The 25,030-nt window shown below is 44.2% G+C and overlaps 1 protein-coding gene across 1 annotated transcript; it reads right to left on the bottom strand.

The window, feature by feature from the left end:
- Window positions 1-19,557: 19,557 nt before the first annotated feature.
- On the bottom strand, window positions 19,558-24,500 carry LOC119351920. The gene is made up of 15 exons (XM_037618693.1): window positions 24,435-24,500; window positions 22,993-24,343; window positions 22,606-22,824; window positions 21,721-21,828; window positions 21,586-21,627; window positions 21,403-21,498; window positions 21,236-21,328; window positions 20,995-21,105; window positions 20,880-20,918; window positions 20,744-20,794; window positions 20,575-20,652; window positions 20,366-20,476; window positions 20,133-20,183; window positions 19,966-20,040; window positions 19,558-19,853 (listed from the first exon to the last, which is right to left on the bottom strand). The coding sequence occupies exons 2-15, from the start codon at window positions 24,325-24,327 to the stop codon at window positions 19,848-19,850; spliced, it is 2,415 nt and encodes an 804-aa protein (XP_037474590.1). The 5' UTR covers window positions 24,328-24,343; window positions 24,435-24,500; the 3' UTR covers window positions 19,558-19,847.
- Between the last annotated feature and the right edge of the window lie 530 nt (window positions 24,501-25,030).

Here is a 25,030-nt window from a genome sequence, read left to right as displayed (position 1 = left end):
TCCCGAACCCGTAGGGTCTACACACTTAAGGTTCGGTGACGCTAGGGTTATAGAGATATTAGTATGCGGTAACCCGAAAGTTGTTCGGAGGCCCGGATGAGATCCCGGACGTCATGAGGAGTTCCGGAATGGTCCGGAGGTAAAGAATTATATATAGGAAGTGCTATTTCGGCCATCGGGACAAGTTTCGGGGTCACCGTATTGTACCGGGACCACCGGAAGGGTCCCGAGGGTCCACCGGGTGGGGCCACCTGCCCCGGGGGGCCACATGGGCTGTAGGGGGTCCGCCTTGGCCTATATGGGCCAAGGGCACCAGCCCCAAGAGGCCCATGCGCCAAGAGAAGAGGGAAAGGAAGAGTCCTAAAGGGGGAAGGCACCTCCGAGGTGCCTTGGGAGGAGGGACTCCTCCCCTGGCCGCACCCTTCCTTGGAGGAAGGGCCAAGGCTGCGCCTCCCCCCTCTCCCTTGGCCCTATATATAGTGGGGGAAAGGGAGGGCAACCATACCTAAGGCCTGGCGCCTCCCTCTCTCTCCAATGACACATCTCCCTCCTCCCGCAGCGCTTGGCGAAGCCCTGTTGGAATCCCGCTACTTCCACCACCACGCCGTCGTGCTGCTGGATCTCCATCAACCTCTCCTCCCCCCTTGCTGGATCAAGAAGGAGGAGACGTCGCTGCTCCATACGTGTGTTGAAAGCGGAGGTGCCGTCCGTTCGGCGCTAGGATCATCGGTGATTTGGATCACGACGAGTATGACTCCATCAACCCCGTTCTCTTGAACGCTTCCGCGCGCGATCTACAAGGGTATGTAGATCCACTCCTCCCTCGTTGCTAGATAACTCCATAGATAGATCTTGGTGACATGTAGGAAAATTTTGAATTTATGCTACGTTCCCCAACAAGATAAACATCACATGCAATCAATATATAAGTGATATGATATGGCCATCATCATCTTGTGCTTGTGATCTCCATCTCCGAAGCACCGTCGTGATCACCATCGTCACCGGCGCGACACCTTGATCTCCATCGTAGCATCGTTGTCGTCTCGCCGAGCTTGTGCTTCCATGACTATCGCTCCCGTTTAGTGATAAAGTAAAGCATTACAGCGCGATTGCATTGCATACAATAAAGCGACAACCATATGGCTCCTGCCAGTTGCCGATAACTCGGTTATAAAACATGATCATCTCATACAATAAAGTTTAGCATCATGTCTTGACCATATCACATCACAACATGCCCTGCAAAAACAAGTTAGACGTCCTCTACTTTGTTGTTGCAAGTTTTACGTGGCTGCTACGGGCTTAAGCAAGAACCAATCTTACCTACGCATCAAAACCACAATGATAGTTTGTCAAGTTGGTGTTGTTTTAAACTTCGCAAGGACCGGGCGTAGCCACACTCGATTCAACTAAAGTTGGAGAAACTGTCACCCGCAAGCCACCTATGTGCAAAGCACGTCGGGAGAACCGGTGTCGTGTAAGCGTACGCGTAATGTCGGTCCGGGCCGCTTCGTCCAACAATACCGCCGAACCAAAGTATGACATGCTGGTAAGCAGTATGACTTATATCGCCCACAACTCACTTGTGTTCTACTCGTGCATATAATATCAACATATAAAACCTAGGCTCGGATGCCACTGTTGGGGAACGTAGTAATTTCAAAAAAATTCGCCAACCCAACATGTACCTTTGGAGACACCTGTAGAGCTCCTTTATAATCACCCAGTTACGTTGTGACGTTTGGTAGCACACAAAGTGTTCCTCCGGCAAACGGGAGTTGCATAATCTCATAGTCATAGGAACATGTATAAGTCATGAAGAAAGCAATAGCAACATACTAAACGATCGGGTGCTAAGCTAATGGAATGGGTCATGTCAATCAGATCATTCACTTAATGATGTGATCCCGTTTAATCAAATAACAACTACTTGTTCATGGTTAGGAAACATAACCATCTTTGATTAACAAGCTAGTCAAGTAGAGGCATACTAGTGACACTTTGTTTGTCTATGTATTCACACATGTATTATGTTTCCGGTTAATACAATTCTAGCATGAATAATAAACATTTATCATGATATAAGGAAATAAATAATAACTTTATTATTGCCTCTAGGGCATATTTCCTTCAGCTTCACCGTAAGTCTGTATAAAACTATATGCTTTGATCATACTATCAAAGTGTTTATTCCAACTCCGAGAGGCTTGCACCAGTCCATAAATGGATCGCTGGAGCTTGCACACTTTGTTAGCTCCTTTTGGATTGACAAAACCTTCCGGCTGCATCATATACAACTCTTCCTCCAGAAATCCATTCAGGAATGCAGTTTTGACATCTATTTGCTGGATTTCATAAAATGCGGCAATTGCTAACATGATTCGGACAGACTTAAGCATCGCTACGGGTGAGAAGGTCTCATCGTAGTCAATCCCTTGAACTTGCCGAAAACCTTTTGCGACAAGTCGAGCTTTGTAGACAGTAACACTACTATCAGCGTCCGTCTTCCTCTTGAAGAAGCATTTATTTTCTATGGCATGCCGATCATCGGGCAAATCCATCAAAGTCCATACTTTGTTCTCATACATGGATCATATCTCAGATTTCATGGCCTCAAGCCATTTCGCGGAATCTGGGCTCATCATTGCTTCCTCATAGTTCATAGGCTCGTCATGGTCAAGTAACATGACCTCCAGAACTGGATTACCATACCACTCTGGTGCGGATCTCACTCTGGTTTACCTACGAGGTTCGGTAGTAACTTGATCTGAAGTTACATGATCATCATCATTAGCTTCCTCACTAATCGGTCTAGTAGTCACAGGAATAGATTTCTGTGATGAACTACTTTCCAATAAGGGAGTAGGTACAGTTACCTCATCAAGTTCTACTTGCCTCCCACTCACTTCTTTCGAGAGAAACTCCTTCTCTGGAAAGGATCCATTCTCAGCAACGAATATCTTGCCTTTCGGATCTGTGATAGAAGGTGTACCCAACATTTTCTTTTGGGTATCCTATGAAGACGCACTTCTCCGATTTGAGTTTGACCTTATCAGGATGAAACTTTTTCATATAAGCATCGCAACCCCAAACTTTAAGAAACGACAACTTTGGTTTCTTGCCAAACCATAGTTCATATGGTGTCGTCTCAACAGATTTAGATGGTGCCCTTTTAACGTGAATGCAGTTGTCTCTAATGCATAACCCCAAAACGATAGTGGTAGATCGGTAAGAGACATCATAGATCGCACCATATCTAATAAAGTACGGTTATGACGTTCGGACACACCATTACATTGTGGTGTTCCAGGTGGCGTGAGTAGTGAAACTATTTCACATTGTTTTTAACTGAAGGCCAAACTCGTAACTCAAATACTCTTCTCTACGATCAGATCGTAGAAACTTTATTTTCTTGTTACGATGATTTTTCACTTCACTCTGAAATTCTTTGAACTTTTCAAATGTTTCAGACTTATGTTTCATCAAGTAGATATACTCATATCTTCTCAAATCATCTGTGAAGATCAGAAAATAATGATACTTGTCGCGAGCCTCAATATTCATCGGACCACATACATCAGTATGTATGATTTCCAACAAATCTGTTGCTCGCTCCATTGTTCCGAAGAACAGAGTCTTAGTCATCTTGCCCATGAGGCATGGTTCGTAAGCATCAACTGATTCATAATCAAGTGATTCCAAAATTCCATCAGCATGGAGTTTCTTCATGCGCTTTACACCAATATGACCTAAACGGCAGTGCTACAAATAAGTTGCACTATCATTATTAACTTTGCATCTTTTGGTTTCAATATTATGATTATGTGTATCACTACGAACGAGATCCAATGAACTATTTTCATTGGGTGTGTAACCATATAAGGTTTTATTCATGTAAACAGAACAAAAATTTATTCTCTTACTTAAATGAATAACCGTATTACAATAAACATGATCAAATCATATTCATGCTCAACGCAAACACCAAATAACACTTATTCAGGTTCAACACTAATCTCGAAAGTATAGGGAGTGTGCAATGATGATCGTATCAATCTTGGAACCACTTCTAACACACATCGTCACTTCACCCTTAACTAGTCTCTGTTTATTCTGCAACTCCCGTTTCGAGTTACTAATCTTAGCAACTAAACTAGTATCAAATACTGAGGGGTTGCTATAAACACTAGTAAAGTACACATTAATAACATGTATATCAAATATACTTATGTTCACTTTGCCATCCTTCTTATCTGCCAATCACTTGGGGTAGTTCCGCTTCCAATGACCAGTCCCTTTGAAGTAGAAACACTTAGTCTCAGGCTTAGGACCAGACTTGGGCTTCTTCACTTGAGCAGCAACTTGCTTGCTGTTCTTCTTGAAGTTCCCCTTCTTCCCTCTGCCCTTTTCTTGAAACTAGTTGTCTTGTCTACCATCAACACTTGATGTTTTTCTCGATTTCTACCTTCGTCAATTTCCGCATTACGAAGAGCTTGGGAATCGTTTCCGTTATCCCTTGCATATCATAGTTCATCACGAAGTTCTACTAACTTGGTGATGGTGACTAGAGAATTCTGTCAATCACTATCTTATCTGGAAGATTAACTCCCACTTGATTCAAGCGATTGTAGTACTCAGACAATCTGAGCACATGCTCACTAGTTGAGCGATTCTCCTCCATCTTTTAGCTATAGAACTTGTTGGAGACTTCATATCTCTCAACTCGGGTATTTGCTTGAAATATTAACTTCAACTCCTGGAACATCTCATATGCCCCATGACGTTCAAAACGTCTTTGAAGTCCCGATTCTAAGCCATTAAGCATAGTGCACTAAACTATCAAGTAGTCATCATATTGAGCTAGCCAAACGTTCATAACGTCTGCATCTGCTCCTGCAATAGGTCCGTCACCTAGCGGTGCATCAAGGACATAATTCTTTTGTGCAGCAATGAGGATGAACCTCAGATCACGGATCCAATCCGCATCTTTGCTACTAACATCTTTCAACACAATTTTCTCTAGGAACATATCAAAATAAACACAGGGAAGCAACAACGCGAGCTATTGATCTACAACATAATTTGCAAAATACTACCAGGACTAAGTTCATGATAAATTTAAGTTCAATTAATCACATTACTTAAGAACTCCCACTTAGATAGACATCCCTCTAATCTTCTAAGTGATTACGTGATCCAAATCAACTAAACCATGTCCGATCATCACGTGAGATGGAGTAGTTTCATTGGTGAACATCACTATGTTGATCATATCTACTATATGATTCACGCTCGACCTTTCGGTCTCCGTGTTCCGAGGCCATATCTGTATATGCTTGGCTCGTCAAGTATAACCTGAGTATTCTGCATGTGCAACTGTTTTGCACCCGTTGTATTTGAACGTAGAGCCTATCACACCCGATCATCACGTGATGTCTCAGCACGAAGAACTTTCGCAACGGTGCATACTCAGGGAGAACACTTCTTGATAATTAGTGAGAGATCATCTTATAATGCTACCGTTAATCAAAGCAAGCTAAGATGCATAAAAGATAAACATCACATGCAATCAATATAAGTGATATGATATGGCCATCATCATCTTGTGCTTGTGATCTCCATCTCCGAAGCACCGTCATGATCACTATCGTCACCGGCGCGACACCTTGATCTCCATCGTAGCATCGTTGTCGTCTCGCCAATCTTATGCTTCCACGACTATCGCTACCGCTTAGTGATAAAGTAAAGCATTACAGCGCGATTGCATTGCATACAATAAAGCGACAACCATATGGCTCCTGCCAGTTGCCGATAACTCGGTTACAAAACATGATCATCTCATACAATAAAATTTAGCATCATGTCTTGACCATATCACATCACAACATGCCCTGCAAAAACAAGTTAGACGTCCTCTACTTTGTTGTTGCAAGTTTTACGTGGCTGCTACGGGCTTAAGCAAGAACCAATCTTACCTACGCATCAAAACCACAACGATAGTTTGTCAAGTTGGTGCTGTTTTAATCTTCACAAGGACCGGGCGTAGCCACACTTGGTTCAACTAAAGTTGGAGAAACTGTCACCCGCAAGCCACTTATGTGCAAAGCACGTCGGGAGAACCGGTCTCGCGTAAGCGTACGCGTAATGTCGGTCCGGGCCGCTTCGTCCAACAATACCGCCGAACCAAAGTATGACATGCTGGTAAGCAGTATGACTTATATCGCCCACAACTCACTTGTGTTCTACTCGTGCATATAACATCAACATATAAAACCTAGGCTCGAATGCCACTGTTGGGGAACGTAGTAATTTCAAAAAATTTCCTACGCACACGCAAGATCATGGTGATGCATAGCAACAAGAGGGGAGAGTGTGATCTACGTACCCTTGTAGATCGACAACGGAAGTGTTAGGTTGATGTAGTCGTACGTCTTCACGGCCCGACCGATCAAGCACCGAAACTACGGCACCTCCGAGTTCTAGCACACGTTCAGCTCGATGACGATCCCCGGACTCCGATCCAGCAAAGTGTCGGGGAAGAGTTCCGTCAGCACGACGGCGTGGTGACGATCTTGATGTACTAATGTCGTAGGGCTTCGCCTAAGCACAGCTACAATATTATCGAGGACTATGGTGGAAGGGGGCACCGCACACGGCTAAGAATATGATCATGTGGATCAACTTGTCTCCTTAGGGGTGCCCCTTGCCTCCGTACATAGAGGCTCAAAGGGGGGGGCGGCCGGCCAAGAGGAGGCGCGCTAGGAGGAGTCCTACTCCCTTCGTGAGTAGGACTCCCCCCTTTCCTAGTTGGAATAGGATTCGCGGAGGGGGGGAAAGAGGAGAGAGAGGAGGAAGGGGGGCCGGCCCCCTCTCCTTGTCCTATTCGGACCAAGGGGGGAGGGGCGCGCGGCCCATCTCTGGCCACCTCTCCTCTCTTCCACTAAGGCCCACTAAGGCCCATATACCTCCCGGGGGGTTCCGGTAACCTCCCGGTAATCCGGTAAAATCCCGATTTCACCCGGAACACTTTCGATATCCAAATATAGGCTTCCAATATATCAATATTTATGTCTCGACCATTTCGAGACTCCTCGTCATGTTCGTGATCACATCCGAGACTCCGAACAAACTTTGGTACATCAAAATGCATAAACTCATAATATAACTGTCATCGAAACCTTAAGCGTGCGGACCCTACGGGTTCGAGAACAATGTAGACATGACCGAGACACGTCTCCGGTGAATAACTAATAGCGGAACCTGGATGCTCATATTGGCTCCTACATATTCTACGAAGATCTTTTATCGGTCAGACCGCGTAACAACATACGTTGTTCCCTTTGTCATCGGTATGTTACTTGCCCGAGATTCAATCGTCGGTATCCAATACCTAGTTCAATATTGTTACCGGCAAGTCTCTTTACTCATTCCGTAATCCATCATCCCGCAACTAACTCATTAGTCGCAATGCTTGCAAGGCTTATGTGATGTGCATTACCGAGAGGGCCCAGAGATACCTCTCCGACAATCGGAGTGACAAATCCTAATCTCGAAATACGCCAACCCAACATGTACCTTTGGAGACACCTGTAGAGCACCTTTATAATCACCCAGTTACGTTGTGACGTTTGGTAGCACACAAAGTGTTCCTCCGGCAAACGGGAGTTGCATAATCTCATAGTCATAGGAACATGTATAAGTCATGAAGAAAGCAGTAGCAACATACTAAACGATCGGGTGCTAAGCTAATGGAATGGGTCATGTCAATCAGATCATTCACCTAATGATGTGATCCCGTTAATCAAATAACAACTCTTTGTCCATGGTTAGGAAACATAACCATCTTTGATTAACGAGCTAGTCAAGTAGAGGCATACTAGTGACACTCTGTTTGTCTATGTATTCACACATGTATTATGTTTCCGGTTAATACAATTCTAGCATGAATAATAAACATTTATCATGATATATGGAAATAAATAATAACTTTATTATTGCCTCTAGGGCATATTTCCTTCAGATATACTATAGCAGGTGTGAGATGTCACATCGTTGTCTCCCAAATAGTGAAGTTGGTCACATGGGCCATCCCTTGTCCCCTGGGCTCCCCTTTATAAGGAGCACCAGGGGAGGCTCACGGCCAGGGGCGCCTCTATGGCCTCTTGGCCATTCACTCCCACGCATGCATGCTAGCTAGCAAGATGGCTAGCTAGCTCACGCCCACATCCATCCATCCATTCATACACACTCTCACGTACACACCCACGGCCAAGTGCCATTCGGCCACTAGAGCTTGCATGCTCATCCGGCCACCCGCATATATACGAGGCCAGATGCCTATGGCACTGACCTCAGATACAACTCTAGGAGCAACTCTGTACCAGATATACCAGATACGCTCAGACATGCAGCAGTAGGAGTATTATCTCTCCGGAGAGCTCCGAAGCTGGGTAAACCACCGCGTGCTACTCGCATACCCGCTCTCAGGCCTATCAGCAGCAGTCTTACCCACACACTAAGCCCTTGTGGCATCTGTCGACTCGCAAGCCCCCCGTGAGAAATACCACGACACCATCCTTCCTCAGGTAGCAAATATTGTCATCACTTCCATATCCATTTCTGACCAGCACATTAAGCAAACTGCCATAAGTGATGTCTCTCTCATACATCTTCAGAAGGGCATACTTTCTGGCAGCATCTTTAGAAGGAAACTGGAAATATAATGACCATGGCTCCTCAGGCCTACACAAGACAAAACAAAATAACAACATTTTCAGTACAGTTAAAATATTCAGTACAAACAACACTGAATAACATCAATAAAAACTATGACATATTCATAGCAAAAATAACAGAAAAATGTGATTAATAAGCAGTTCCTCATTCACTAAGATCTATGTATGAGAATAATAAAATGTCATTAAGATCTATGTATAATATTCAGATAATAAAATGCAGTTCCCCATTCAGTAGCACAATAAAAACTATGACATATTCAGCACAATATTAGAACTCACAATATTGCTACAATCAACTAGGCCTAACCCTAGGTACAGCTAGAACTAACACTAGGTATCCTAACAAAGCGGTATTGCTAGACCCTAACCCTAGGTATTTTGCACTGAGATTTACCTGGGTTGAGATGGATGCAAGGGGGGTACTTCCTCACCCAACGAACCAGCCGCGGACGACGACTTCTCTGCCTCCGTGGAAGCCTTCTCTGCCTCCTCCGCATACTGGGACGGCGGCGGCAGGACAGCTTTTCCCCAAGCCGCCGTCGAGTCCGAATCGCCATCAGGGTTGGGGCCCCACTTGCCATCGGGATCGCATTGCGGGCGGTGGACACCGTTAGAATGGCCACCGCCGCCGGAGCCGTCCACACCTTCTCCGCCATCGCCGCCGCCGGAGCTGGTCGCCATGAGTAGAGCAGGAGGAACGCGCGGGAGGAAACTGAATCGGGGATTGGAGAGGGAAATGGCGGGCGCATGACCTAATACAGGGCAGCGAAACGTCCGTCGCCCTCCGTCTAATGTCGTTCGTCAGCCCGCGCCACGTCGACCCGACAGGTGGGTCCCACCTATCGGCTTCGCTGTTTCCGCGGCTAAATCGGCCAGTCAGTGCTCCGCATTACTGATTAGTCTCAGAGTTGGTGGTTTTTGTGACATGGCTCAAATCTGGTACTGACCTGTTTCCCTAGCCCCAAGTGTAGTGGTTTTGGGTAAATAACTCACCGCAATCTCGCCACAGCCCTCTTGTTCTGCTGCTCTCGAGTCGCGGCCGCCTGGGGGCTTTCGGCGTAATCTTCTTGTTTGGCACGCGGGGTGGCGGCCTCGGTGCTGGCCATCCGCGCGGGGAAGATCCTCGCGGTGGCGGGCATGATGCCCCTCACGCTCGCGGTGAGCCCGGACGCCGGCTCGACAGCGGCGAAGAGGCGGGGGCCCAGGTGGCACATAAGCGTGGCTTTGGCCATCCGAGAGCTAATGGTGAACAACTAAAGCGATCGAAGGCTTGAGAGTATTTTTTGTGATGTGAGCGGATCGAATGGAAGTGATTTCTGTTGGGGTTGTTCTCGTAACTGACGACGTCTAGCCGGAGATGGTTTTATAGGGAGGGGGCTCGGCCGGCACGGTGCTTCCGGGAATGTCACCAGACAACATGTGCGCACTCTCCCTAGAAAAACAAGGCATGTGCGCACTCGATCACCAGCTACAGCAGCGACGTTCCAAAAAGATATCCGTTTATTCTTGCTTCTTGGACAGTGCAGGTGCAGCACAGCCGTGGCGCGGCGGCGCGCTGGTGCTTAAGACTACCCACAGTGGGAGTAACATCACACGCATCTAGATAAAATAGATGATGTGGCAAGTAATAAATGAAGAAAGAGAGGAAAGTAATAACATATCTAGTTACTAGTAGTATAAGACTAGCCACAATGGAGAGTAACATATACATATCCCTAGACTATGTTACTACATTCATAATGGGTAGTAACTTAAGTGTGGTAACATGCAAAGATTCATTTATTAGGTTATAGACTCATATTGCATTGGGACATGTGATGTTACGGTAACTAGCTAAGTTACTACAACTACCTCTCTCCTCATTAACTCATTGCCACATAAGCAAATTTGCTGAGTTGGACTCGATGTTACTGCTGAAGTTACTCCCACTGTGGCTAGTCTAAGTAACATCACACATATCAAGACAAGATGCGTCTATATTCTAATAAATAAAGTGTTGCATATTACCACACATATGTTACTCCCCACTACAGAGGTAGTAACGTAGACTAGTAACATGGGCATGTTACTAGTCTATGTTACTACCCATTGTGGCTAGTCTATCAGTGCAGCTGCGCTAATTGGGCTTCCCAAGCGCACACATTATGTGACCAAAAAAACTCACATTGCATCTGAGCAGACCTGCCATAAAGGATGCGTGTCATCATTATAGTACAAAAAAGGAAACTATCTGGTCCTCGTCCCATCCAAACACAAGTCAATAAAGAAAAAATATGTGCATTTATTTGGGTTTTACAAAATTTAAAAAGCCATAACTTTTGATTCGAGTATCGGAATTGAGATTCGTTTTCATCATTGGGTTTTTCACAGCGAGTTCTTCAAAACTAGATCCCATATGGGTATATTTCGACGAACTTTTTTTCTGAGCAACTTTGGGTGCTGGAGAGGCAACTTTAGTGTTATAGGAAAGCAACTCTTCTTAGTTTGCCTACTATAATTGCCTATGAAGGAGAAGTCCTTAATAAGTTGCCTCCCATGACCATGATGTTCACTAAATTCACATATAAGTTGTCTACCACACAATCGAGTATGCCAACACTATGTTTCAGAGTACATGCAGCATGAGCTAAACCGACAAACAACTTGTCCTGGTATCGTAGTCAACTAATTAGCGATGACATGCAAACCGGGCATCATTGTTAGGCAAGTAATTATCATTGTCAAGTTCTCGTGATTTTTTGGGACAGTTGTTTTGTAACACCCCGAGAATCATGCTACAGTAATCTCGCCCTAATGGTGGCCATGTCATCATGACTACTATGCTAATTGCCACTTGTCTGAAAATCAATTCTAATCTAATTTAAAAAAACAAGTCAAATATTTAATCTTCAAACATGCAAAAAAATAGTTCATAATTTTTTTGATAATCCCTAAGTAATTATATCAAGGGAAACAACATCAGTAAAAGTCCCAAAATGCCCCTGAAAATAATTCAAATAAACCAACAGCAAATAACTTGGCCTTTTCAAATTCCAAAAATGTCTAAACATTTTTCCAAATGCCCTGAGACTTTTTGTAGAGCACCACAATATTGCATTGGAGTTATGTTCTAAGTTTCAGCCCTGGCAAAATTCATTTAGTACACAAACTAAACGCAAATCTAAGGCAAAATGTAAAACCAAGAAAAATTAAAATAAAACAAAATTGAAACTAACTTATGATGCACTCTAGGCCCAAGTGCATAGAACTTGGCCCAAACCACCTGGGTCATCTCCCACCTCCTGCTACAGGAGGCAGGGAGGCCGTGGCGGGCATCCATGGCACCCCGGCCACGTGCCGGCCATCCCCGACTTCCCCGACGCCCCTAAAAGGACCCCCCGCGACCCCTGGCAAACCCTAACGCACATTTCCCTTCGTTCCCCTCTCTACTTCTCGATTTCGTCCGCCCCGAAGCTCATGCTCACCGTTGCCGCGTCGATCACGCGGCCATCGACCTCCCCTCGTCACGCCAAGATGTCCAAAAGCTCCGCCATCGTCGTCTCCTTCTCCCTCGCCTATGTGCTCGAGCTAGGAGGCCCCGTACGCACGCCATCGCCGTCGTCCTCAACCTCCGGCCAACGCGGCGCCATGGACAAATCCGTCGCCTTCACTGCATCCCCGGCCTCCTCGAGCTCCTCTTCCGACTCGCGGTGAGCTGCGCTACGTTTCCCCTTCCTAACCGCTCTCGATCCATAGTCATAGTCCCGTCGTCGTCTTCGTTTGCTCCGGCCAAAACGCGCCGCCGCTGTGGTGCTCCCCGCCGTGGCTACAGGACGTCCCGGGGCCAGCTAGGCACACGGGAGTGTTCCCGTGCCCATGTAGATGTAGACTAGCCTCTAGGTTCGCTCGATTTTGAGCTATAGCGTCGCGCCCGATCAAACCCGTGTTCGTCGTCGCCGCGTCCGGCGCTTTGTGCTCGCGAGCCCCTGACCACACCCAGTCCCGCGTCCACCCGCGCACGTGTGCCACCACAGCCCTGCGTCCGTCGCACCTCGCCGCTGCACCACGCCCTTCTGCGCGCGCGTCCGCCGCTCCCGGCGCTCGCCGTCGCCCGCCCTGGCTGCGTCAGGCGCGCCCCCGCAGCCGCCCGCGGCCCCTGCTTCTGCGTGCCGCTGCAGCTCCTGCTATTGCTGCTCTGCTTACTACTGCTGCTACTATGTGCTGCCGATGCTCTCTGCTCTGCTGCCTTGGCCGCCCGTGTTCCCCTGCTGCGCTGCTACTGGTTGATGCCCCTGCTACCTGTTGCTGCTGCTACACAAGGCCACCGGGCGCCCTCCTGTGCAAGCGTGCAGCCTAGCCAAAAGGCTGACTAGCTCTCTGGAGATGTGGCCGGCCCTATCCAAATTGCTTAGTGCTAATTAGCTTAGTTAGGTTTAGTTCAGCCTAACCTGTCCATGACAGGTGGTCTCACGCACTAAAATCCTTTTAGTTAAAAGGCCACTCAATGACATGTGGGACCTTGTTAGTTTAATCCCTAGTTACTAATGTTCCTATTACATGTGGGCCACAAACCCTCTGTTGACCGGTCAAATTGACTGGGTCAAACCCAACCTATGGCCCCACTGCCATACACACCGTCTAGTAGAGCCCCTTGTGACAAAAGATTTTCTATTTAAATTTTCAAATTAAATAATTCCAGAATATTGTTAAAACTTTGAAAATTAATATAAAATAAACCGTAACTCGGATGAAAATACTTTATACATGAAAATTGCTCAGAACGACGAGACAAATCCGGATACGCAGCCTGTTTGTCTGCCACACATCCCTAGCATAGCGAACACGCAACTTTCCTCCTCCGGCTCATTTGTCCGAAAGCGCGAAACACCGGGGATACTTCCCCGGATGTTTCCCCCCTTCGCCGGTATCACCTACTGCCGCGTTAGGGCACACCTAACACCGCTCGTAGTCATGTCATGCATCGTCATGCTTATGTTTGCATTATATTTATTGTTTCTTCCCCCTCTTCTTTCCGGTAGACTGCGAGACCGACGCCGCTGCTGCCCCGGTCGGCTACGGTGTTGACGACCCCTCCTTCTCGGCTGAGCTTCAAGCCAAGCCCCCCCCCCCTTGATCACCAGATATCGCCTATTCTTCTCTATACTGCTTGCATTAGAGTAGTGTAGCCTGTTACTGCTTTCCGTTAATCATATACTGCTGCATAGCCTGTCCTTGCTACTACTGTTGTTATCTTTACCTACAATCCTACATGCTTAGTATAGGATGCTAGTATTCCATCTGTGGCCCTACATTCTTGTCCGTCTGCTGTGCTATACTATCGGGTCGTGATCACTCGGGAGGTGATCACGGGTATATACTATATACTTTATACATGATACATGTGGTGACTAAAGTCGGGTCGGCTCGAGGAGTACCCGCGAGTGACTCACGGATTGGGGGCTGAAAGGACCTTTGTCCCGACGGCCCTCTGGGTGGATCTTTGTGGCGGAACGACAGGGCAGGTTGAGACTACCTAGGTGAGAGGTGGGCCTGGCCCTGTTGGCGTTCGCGGTTACTTCAAAATAACACGCTTAACGAGATCTTGGTATTTGATCTGAGTCTGGCCACTGGCCTATACGCACTAACCAACTATGTGGGAACAGTTATGGGCACTCGACGTCGTGGTATCAGCCGAAGCCTTCGTGACGTCAGCGACTGAGCGGCGCGCGCCGGGTTGGACCGCGTAACGTGACTTCCTTTGTAATGGAGGTTGCTAGGTCTGCTCTCCGGCCGCGTACGCAACGTGCAGGTGTGCAATGGGCGATGGGCCCAGACCCCTGCGCGCATAGGATTTAGACCGGCGTGCTGACCTCTCTGTTGTGCCTAGGTGGGGCTGCGACGTGTTGATCTTCCGAGGCCGGGCATGACCCAGGAAAGTGTGTCCGGCCAAATGGGATCGAGCATGTTGGGAAATGTGGTGCACCCCTGCAGGAAAGTTTATCTATTCGAATAGTCGTGTCCCTCGGTAAAAGGACGACCCAGAGTTGTACCTTGACCTTATGACAACTAGAACCGGATACTTAATAAAACACACCTTTCCAAGTGCCAGATACAACCCGGTGATCGCTCTCTAACAGGGCAACGAGGGGAGGATCGCCGGGTAGGATTATGCTATGCGATGCTACTTGGAGGACTTCAGTCTACTCTCTTCTACATGCTGCAAGACGGAGGCTGCCAGAAGCGTAGTCTTCGACAGGATTAGCTATCCCCCTCTTATTCTGGCATTCTGCAGTTCAGTCCATCGATATGGCCCTTTACACATATACCCATGCATATGTAGTGTAGCTCCTTGCTTGCGAGTACTTTGGATGAGTACTCACGGTTGCCTTTCTTCCTCTTTTCCCCCTTTCCCTTCTACCTAGTTGCCGCAACCAGATGCCGGAGCCCAGGATCTAGACGCCACCGTTGACGACGACTCCTACTACACCGGAGGTGCCTACTACTATGTGCAGCCCGCTGACGACGACCAGGAGTAGTTAGGAGGATCCCAGGCAGGAGGCCTGCGCCTCTTTCGATCTGTATCCCAGTTTGTGCTAGCCATCTTATGGCAACTTGTTTAACTTATGTCTGCACTCAGATATTGTTGCTTCCGCTGACTCGTCTATGATCGAGCACTTGTATTCGAGCCCTCGAGACTCCTGGCTTGTATTATGATGCTTGTATGACTTATTTATTTTTAGAGTTGTGTTGTGATATCTTTCCGTGAGTCCCTGATCTCAATCGTACATGTTTGCATGTATGATTAGTGTATGATTGAATCGGGGGCGTCACATGTTTGGATTCATTTTGAACAGGTTTTTGCATTTGTGTTTTTTGTAATATAGTTGCTTTGTTTTGGTAGACAGTTGCTTGGATTATTTTGCTAGAACAATTTTTATTTTATGTTTTCTTTGTAATTGACTTGTTTTGGATTTTTGTTAGAATGGATAAGTTGCATGGGGAGGGGAGGGGGGGTAAGATAGTTGTCCACAAAGGCTATTCAAGTTGGTCATACGTTTTTTCTGCCTAAAGTAGACAATCTAAGTAGGAATGCTAGGGACAGTTGCTTGGTTTTGCTAGGACAATTTTTTCATAGTTGTTATTTAGTAATGCAGTTGCTTGAATTGGATAGTATAGTTGCTTGGTTTTGTAGGATAGTTGCTTGGTTATGCTAGAATAATTTTGCATTGCTATTTGGTAATACATTTGCTTTGTTTTTCTATAAACAATTTTGCATTGCTTTTTGGTATTACAATTGCTTGGATTTTCTAGGACAATAGCTTGGATTTTTTTGCTAGGAATAGTGGCTTTGGATCTTGCTAGAACAGTTGCGTGGATTTCTGCTAGGGGCGGCAGTTGCTTAGAGTTTGCTAGAACAATTGTTATATGCAAATGTATATAGTTGCATACACACACAAGATGAGTTGGACTTGCACACATTTTCTTGATTTTCTCATTCTACACAAACCAATCAATAGGAAACACACATGAGTTGCTTGTTGAATGCACTAGAATTGCACGAAAACACCCCAAAAATTGCTAAAAAAATTATGTGATACTCAAGTGCATAACGATATGAAAGTTATTGTTCCCGTTTTGCCTCCAATAACCCCATCAATGGTGAACTTAGACTTTTACATATGTAGCACTAAAGGTGCATCATGTTGTGTTTGTGATTTTCTCATTTTTTACACAAACCAACCTAATAGGCGGTCCTATTGGAAAAAAATTGAAGTTGCTTTTCTATAGCACTAAAGTTGCCTCCATCGTATCCAAAGTTGCCTTAAAAAAAGTTCGACAAAACGTATCTATATGAGATCTAGTTTCGAAGAACTTGTCGCGAGAAAGCCAAATGTGAAATCAAAATTGAATTTCGACACTTAAATCAGAAGTTACAGTTTTTTAAACTTTTTGGATCCCCAAATAAATGCACGCGAGGACATGGTTTTTTTAGTAAACTGCGGTCGTCTGCGTCAGCTGCAATTTTCCATATTTAGATGAGCGCTAGTTCCTACCAGTGGGCGCTCGGGCGCCCACTAACCATGTCGAATAATCTAACTAATTCCTTGACGTGCAAGTGTCTGTCTGGTTGACTAGCTAGATAAGTTTTTGTGAACGGACCAACACCAACGCTCATGACACGAACGTCGTCGCCGGCTTCTCATGTGAGACGTCTCGGTTGCCATCAGGTTAGGCTGTGCGATCCGGACACGAACACCCTGCGAGCTTGACTTCCCATGCCTGTGCGTAGATGCCACGGGACTGCCGTGCATGCATACTAGTCTTCTCCTTTGGAGGTCAACCGGTAAGGCGAGTTGACCGTTCGCCGTCTACTTCCATGAAAGATACCTTCGGCTCGACTATCTCTAGACGCTGACCACGGCCCGGTTGAAAATTTCGAAGGAAGAAACGTTTCTGGCTTCTCCCTGATAAAATAGCACTAGAGCTATATGTAAGTCGCTAAAAAAAGTTTTCTCGTATGTGTGTTTAGGCTGATTTTTTACTTACCCTGTTTTGGGTAAGTCAATATTTTTCATAGGATTTCCCGCAAAAAATAAAAATAATAATTAAATCATAGGCTGAATTTTTTACTTAACCTTGTTTGCGCTAAGTCAATTTTTTTCTTAGGATGAATTTTTTGACTTGCTCCTGTTCGAGGTAAATCGATTTTTTTATGTGAAGCCCGTTATACATTACCTGTTTTTTAAGCATTTTTGCCTTTGATTTTATTTTTATTTTTTAGCCTGTCTTTTTTGCATGGGTACTTTTTACATGTTGAATGAGTGCAAATATATACACTCAAGTACTATAGAGCATGTGTGTAAATCACACTAGAGTGTGAAAATTACTCTATTCTACGTTTATTCATTGCATATTTAAAAGGTGCAATTTTAGTGCAAAGTTGTGTGCAAGCTATTTTGATTTTCTTCTTAAAGAGTGGTACCAATGCCACTAGTTTATTCTTCCTTAAAACTTCATTATTTTAATTTTTTTAGTTTTTATTTTAGTTTATTACTTCTTTAAGGGAAAAATACAGATGCCACTAACTCGTTCCTTCTTAGGAAACTTCTTATTTGCAAAAATTCCACTATTATATGCTCATTGTTGCAGATTATGAAAATTTACAATTTTTGTCATTATTTTTTCACATTATTTTATTCTTAAAGGGTAATACCATTGTCACTAATTAATTCTTTCTCAGAAAACTTATGTTTTGCAAATGTTCAACTATTATATGCTTATTCTTGCACATAATGAAAAAGCAAAAAAATTGTGTAAATTTTGTGGATTTTTTTCCATTATTTGTTTCATTTCCTTTTTTAATTTGCTTCATCTTAAAGGGTAATATGAATGTCAATAATCCATTCCTTCTTAGAAAACTTCATTATTTTGATTTGTTGTAGTTTTTATTTCATTTTCTTTCTTCTTAAAGGGTAATACCATTGCCACTTATTTATTCTTCCTTATAAAACTTCATTCTTTTGATTTTGTTTTAGTTTCTTTTCATTTTTCATTCTTCTTTGAGGGTAATGCCAATGCCACTAACTTATTCTTCCTTATAATATCAATGCCACTAATTCATCTTCCTTGTAAAATTTATTAGTTTGATTTTTAAAAAATTTCCATTTTCTTTCTTCTTTAAGGGTTATAAAAATGCCACTAATTAATTTCATCTTAGAAACCTGTGTTTTGCGAAACTTTCACAATTATAGACTTATTCTTGTATTTTTCTAAAAAAATCGCATTTTTGTGCAAATTGTGTTATTATTTGATTTTTTATATTTTATTTATTTTCAAGTGTAATACCAATACAACTAATTCATTCCTTCTTAGCAACTACTAATTCATTGGTATTACCATTAACTCATTTTTTCTTAGAAATTTAATTATTACCATATCACCAGATATGCACCCGGGGCCAACTTTATATTTCTAGATTGTTTTAGCCTTTTAGGCATCTGATTTAGGAGGGTGATGGCAGATTGTGCTGGCTATCCAAATCTCTATCAAGATGCGTATGTATTTTATTTTGCTTGGTATTCCCTTTATAAAAAAATATAAGAGCGTTTAGATCACTATTTTAGTTATCTAAAACACTCTTATATTTCTTTACAGAGGGAGTACATCATACAAGGATGACTTGCAGTTTTCTATCCAAGATATGATGTTTACTGTTTTGCACAATATATGTATGCTATGTAAAATAGCTTATATCAGTCGTTATTTTAATTAATGAGCTGTTGTACCGGTGATGTAAAATCGCGTTGTGTGTATCTAATATGATAAGCTTTGATGTATTGTCCATGTTGAGCTTAATACTATGACGCATCATCCAGAGGTAATAGTAGATGACTGATCATTCGTACTCCCTCCTTCCATCTATATAGGGTCTAATGGTTTTTTCGAGGCTAACTTTGACCAAATATTAGAGCAATAATATATGACATGCAACTTACACAAAGCATACCATTAAATTCATGTGTGGAAGGAGCTTTCAATGATATAATTTTCACATTGTGCATGTCATGTACTATTAATCTTGTCAATAGTCAAAGGCGGTCTTAAAAAACGCATTAGGCCCTATATAGATGGAAGGAGGGAGTAGCTTTCTTTTGGTAATAACTTATTGAACCTTGCTTTTGATATACCATGCTTTCCTATTAATAAGGGGCATGTAGTACGGATCACTTCGTTTTTATGAACCTTTAATAAGCCATGTTTTACCGGGCTGGATATGGCTGGGGCAGGCGGTGCGGCAAGCCGCACTTCCTATTAGTTGCACAAATACAGCCCCATGTAACGCATGCAGCAAGGCCTGATAGCCATGGCTCAGCCAAGTGGCCATATAAATAGAAAAGCAGACAAGTGGCACATAAACATCGCATGATGAGGTTGTAGGAACACTCCGGACAAACCATCCATCTACAGTAGTACCCTACTAGTATTATACTAGTGTTTGTACTTGGCGCTTGAAGTCTGGTCTAGTTTATTGTTCATTGCAGCAGGCAAAGTACAGCAAACCCAAGAAAAGGACATCTTGAGCAAATGGCAGCTCCAACTATGAAAAGCGATACCCATTAGGTCTTCTCATTCCTACAAAATCAAATCATATGAACATTGTTAGAGTACACGTATAATTTGTGTACCATAAACGCAGAAGATACCATGTTATGCACAATTACAAATGAAGGTTAGGATGGCATACCACAGTGATCGTTCCGACAGGTTTGGCAATTTCTATCTTCTCACTGATATCATCACAGAATTCGGGTTTTATCCTCTGAATAAATAAATGATATGCGCTTAGCACAATGGTATTTTTGACATAAGCGTGTATATAGCAAAGATGCAATTTCATTCAACAGTACATACCGGCTTTTTAACTGCCTCTGCAATCAACTCCTGAGCTTTATCCTCTGATACCTAAGGCAATCAGACATGAAATCAAATCAAATATAAGAACATATAATCCACTGGATACAATCCCACATGCATATCACAGTACTTGATTGAAAACTGAAAAGATGAAGGAAGCAAGCAGAATAGATAACCATGCATGTTACAAAAATGTTTTAGACTTGAAGGAGTATCGAAGAAGAGCCTACCATCCATTCCCTCACAGAACAGTCCTCCTCTAAGGCATATTTTATGCTATGTTGGAATGACGGACACTTGTTCAGCTTATAATCGTCCTTCAAAGTATCTGTGGAACTATCCTGTGCATTGCAATTAGAGCACACATATAACTTGGTTGCCATGAACAGAGAATATATCAAATTAGGCGCAATTACAAACAAATATTAGGATAGTGTACCTCAGTAATCATTCCTATAGCTTTGGCAATGTCGATCTTCTTTCTGATATACCCATCATAGAATTTGGGTTTTATCCTCTGAATAAAAAAAATGATTTTCGCTTAGCATAATGGTATCTTTGAAATAGGCATGGATATAGCAAGATGCAATTTCATTCAAGCACAGTACCAGCTTTTCAACTGCCTCTGCAATCAACTCCTGAGCTTTATCCTCTGGTACCTAAGGCAATCAGACGTGAAAACAAATCAAATATACAAACACATAATCCACTGGATCAATCTCACATGCATATCACAGTACTTACTTCCTTTGTAATGCCTGCCCCTACCGTGCAACGAAGAAACTGAAAAGATGCAAAAGAGATAAGCATGCATGTCATGAATTTTAGACTTGAAAATTATCTGTGAAGAAGAGCCCACCGCCGTTTCCATCATGGAACAGTCATGCTCCATGGCATATTTTATGCTATCTTGTAGTGATGGACACTTGTTCAGCTTATAGACTTCCTTCAAGCTATCTCTGAAACTCTCCTGTGCATTGTCGAGGAAAAAAAATACATTACCAAGCATGTACAGAGTTCATTAACACCAGGAATTAATCAGAATTACATGGATAATCAAAGAGTGTGCAGGACACTGGTTTACAGTGCTGAATGTTAACCTTCTGTTGAGTGACCCGCTTCCAAATCTCGAAATAGAGACCATCGGACCCGTTACACCAAGTAGCCTCAATGCTCATGTAGTTAAAACAATCCTGCATAGAAAGAATGGAACTGTTAGATGCAAAACACACAAAAAATACATTAGTGAGTGTGTTAGAGATCATACACGGAAGCCAATACGAGCTAAATGAGTTGTGATCTTGGAAAAGCGAGTGGCGATCTTAGTTGCTTGATAAATTCCTCTGGTGCGTATCTTGCCTACCTAATAAAGAACAAAGGAATTACCATGGTGGTGCAGCATATACAGAAACATTGCCATTCATGATCTTTTGTGTGGTCATGCACTTACAGTAAGAGGTGAAAACTTGCTCGGTAGACAATCTTTCAACCACTGTACCAAGAATAGAAAAAATGGTTTAGTCCCCGAACAAAAATCCAATCGTTGCAGGTAGCTAGTCTTGCTTGACTTGCAATGCATGTATACCTTAAGTTCCCTTAATAATGTTTCGAAGTACTCGATGTATTCATGTTGCATCTCGTAGCTATGGAGGTAACCGCGGTACACAACCCAACCAGCGTACTCATAAGCACTCTGCATCAAAATGAAGGGAAAGAGGGTGGTCAGAATGTTTTATAGAATGACAATTATAACATACTCCCTCCATTCACAAATATAAGATGTTCTAACTTTTTTCTGAATTGGATGTACATAGACACGTTTTAGTTTGTTCACTCATTTCAATCCGTATGTAGTCTATTAAAATATCCAAAACATCTTATATTTGTGAACGGAGGGAGTAACAAACTGTAAATAGCAAGGGGCGGAAAACAAAAGGGTTTGATATAGGGCTAGCAAAAACATACTATATTATTCATAAAAGTAAACAAATCTGTTGGTTCCTTTAAAATAAACTACCATTTCCAACAGGAAAAAATGCATATGACTACTATACTAAAAAATGGTGAGCCTCTATTAAGGCAATAAAGTGGAAAGAAAAATATTCTGGATTGGGGCTATGTTAAAGTAGTTGATTAGCCGGTTTTCAGAGGCCGATGATTTGATGATATACATTTTCCAGCATATAACACTATGAAATGTCCATCCAAGATGACAATTAACACTCTGTAGATGTATCATGAACTCATCAGTAACTGTGTATATTGCACTGCAATCTAGATCCTTAAATAAGTAGATAAATAAATAACTTTTCAACCCTTTCTGGAAGTAGTCCACATAATGTCTCACTTGTGTATATAGCATGGTTTCCAAATTCAGAGAAATGGACCTAACTAGCCATACTAACACAATGGAACACCTAAGGCAATTAAATGATCACAGGAACACTCGGTTATCAAATTATATACGTACATGCTTCCGAGGGACTAGACGCTGGTAGTCATTCACGCAAGCAAGCTTGCAGAGATCAGGGTCGAAGAACCAGTCTAATATGCCGTCATTGTCGAAGAAGCTAAAATATCGCATCTTCACAAGGAAATCTGTAGGAAATTCTTCTCTGTCAAGAAGCTCCATAGGGCACTCTTTCAGTTCATCACAGCACAACTCATTATTGGACTCCTTTTTTAACAACTGTAGGCAATGATATCACCACTGGATCAAATTAAATATGGATGGGAGTTTAAAGAAACCAGCATAAGTAGGATAGAACAAGTAACATAAAGTCACAAGGAACACAGATGTACAGATTGAACAACTTCTAATAGATGACTGAAAAACAGAGGCATGGATGGATCGAACCTTGTAGGATCTGATGCGATACACCGCATGGCGGAGGTCCATGTTAAAGTAATCCTCAAGGTTCAATTCAGTGTAGGTATCAACACGGGGGTCGGGAGGCAGCTGCTGCAAGTATCCATAGTATTCCTCAAACTCGATGTCCTCTCCCAAGCCCAGTTCGTTCAGCTTCTGGATTATGTCGCCCACATCTTCATCTACCTGTGTTGCGGCATATACTTGTTTCTGTTCCTGGATAGCACCAGTGTTGCCATGGTCATGAGCATCGATGGGACGACCGGTACCCGCATCGGAACAGCGGTAACTTGTTCTTGTTCTGAGTTGTGGAGATGTTCTTTTCGCTGGAAAAGATGTATTGCTTTTTGTGTGCTTCTTCTCTACAGAAAGACGCTCTTTTCGCTGGATACCATGTGTATGTGGGCAGAGCTGATCAGGGGGGCACGTCTTCTTCTCTGCACTATGCTTCTGTTGATTCGAGCCTGTATCCACCTTCTCCATTCGCCTCTGAGACATCTCTCTGGCAAGACATGCTTCAGTCTTGAAAGGCCACATATCCTGATTCTTCTCCTTTGCATTATGCTTCTGCGGATTCGAGCCTGTATCCACCTTCTCCATTCGCTTCTGAGACATCTCTCCGGCAAGACATGCTTCAGTCTTGAAAGGCCACATATCCTGATCAGAAGTGCACGTCTTCTCCATTGCATGATGCTTCTGTGGATTCGAGCCTGTATCCACCTTCTCCATTCGTTTCTGAGACATCTCTCCGGCAAGACATGCTTCAGTCTTGAAAGGCCACATATCCTGATCAGAAACGCACGTCTTCTCCATTGCACCATGCTTCCGTGGAACCGGACCTGTATCCACCTTCTCCCTTCGCTTCTGAGACATCTCTCTGGCAAGACGTGATTCAGTCTTGACAGGCCGCTGGATACCCTGTATATGATGGCGGAACTGATCAGAGGGGCACATCTTCACCTTTGCATTATGCATGTGTGGAATCAAGCCTGTATCCACCTTCTCCTTTAGCTTGTGCGACAGCGACGGCGATCTCTCCTTTCCAAGGTGCTTCCGTGACAACAGAGAGCTTGAGCGTGTGTCTGCCATCTCCTTTCCACGAAGCGACGGCAACCTGTTCAACCCCCTTTGTCGGATTCGATCAGGATGTGCTAAGGGCTCCTGCACGATGTTCTCGTCTGCAAAGACCTGCTTCGGCTGCATGGCGATCGTAGCCGCCTTGTCCTTGACGTGGTACGGCATCGCGCTCGCAGCTGCCGTGCCCTTTGAGTGGTTCGGCATCGCGCTGGTAGCCGCCTTGTCCTTTCCGTGGCACTGCTGCATCTCTCCAAACCCTAACCTACAATGGAGATGAACACACAACATCAATAATGTTACAAAAAAAACATCCAGACAAAAACAAATTGGGCTATAAGGTCACAGAGGGGTACCGGCGGTGTTATCAGTGGCGATCCGAGGCGTTCCCTCGACAGACGGCGATCCGAGGCGTTCCCTCGACAGACGGCGATCCTGGAGAGGGCGCAAACCTGGAGGCCGTGCTTTTAAGGTCGATCGGTGGGCACGGATCTTTAGGTCGGGCATGGCCCGGCACGAGAATAAAAAGGGTCGGACACGGCCTAGGTCTGGCACGCCCTTTTATTCACGGCCCAGGTCCGGCACGCCACGGCCCATATATGGCACGCGGCACCACCACGCCGCTCTTGTCTGTCGGCCCTTTTAACACTGTTTTTTCCTTCCAATCGGCGCTTCAGGAGAGCTCCTAACCGGGAGCTCCTAAACCGCGCCTTTAGCGCCGCTGACGCGTCCTTGCGCCCACGCGATGCCCACTTGGGCCTGGCCCAACAAGGCTCGGGACGCGGTGTAGCGGGAAAACAGCAAAAAATGTGGTCCTTTCAGGATTCGAACTCGCGCCAATGCCTTCCTGTACGAGCCCCCGTCTAATAATTAAACCAACTCAACTACAGTGAATGATAAAAGCGCCAACAGTATAACAGCATGCAGCCGCGCTATTTATTGCATGTGTTGT

The sequence above is a fragment of the Triticum dicoccoides genome, chromosome 2A, assembly GCF_002162155.2.
Source record: "Triticum dicoccoides isolate Atlit2015 ecotype Zavitan chromosome 2A, WEW_v2.0, whole genome shotgun sequence".
NCBI lineage: Eukaryota > Viridiplantae > Streptophyta > Magnoliopsida > Poales > Poaceae > Triticum > Triticum dicoccoides.
The sequence above is the reverse complement of the archived record's forward strand: the minus strand, read 5'-3'. Positions and strand labels throughout refer to the sequence as shown.

Excerpts from the sequence above, each read along its gene's own strand:
- LOC119351920 (XM_037618693.1), bottom strand. The coding sequence starts at position 24,327 with ATGCAGCAGTGCCACGGAAAGGACAAGGCGGCTACCAGCGCGATGCCG. Across the intron at positions 21,829-22,605 it reads GTCTAGTCCCTCGGAAGCAT|AGTGCTTATGAGTACGCTGG; the intron begins GTACGTATATAA and ends ATTTTGATGCAG. Across the intron at positions 20,184-20,365 it reads GTTCTGTGAGGGAATGGATG|GTATCAGAGGATAAAGCTCA; the intron begins GTAGGCTCTTCT and ends TGATTGCCTTAG.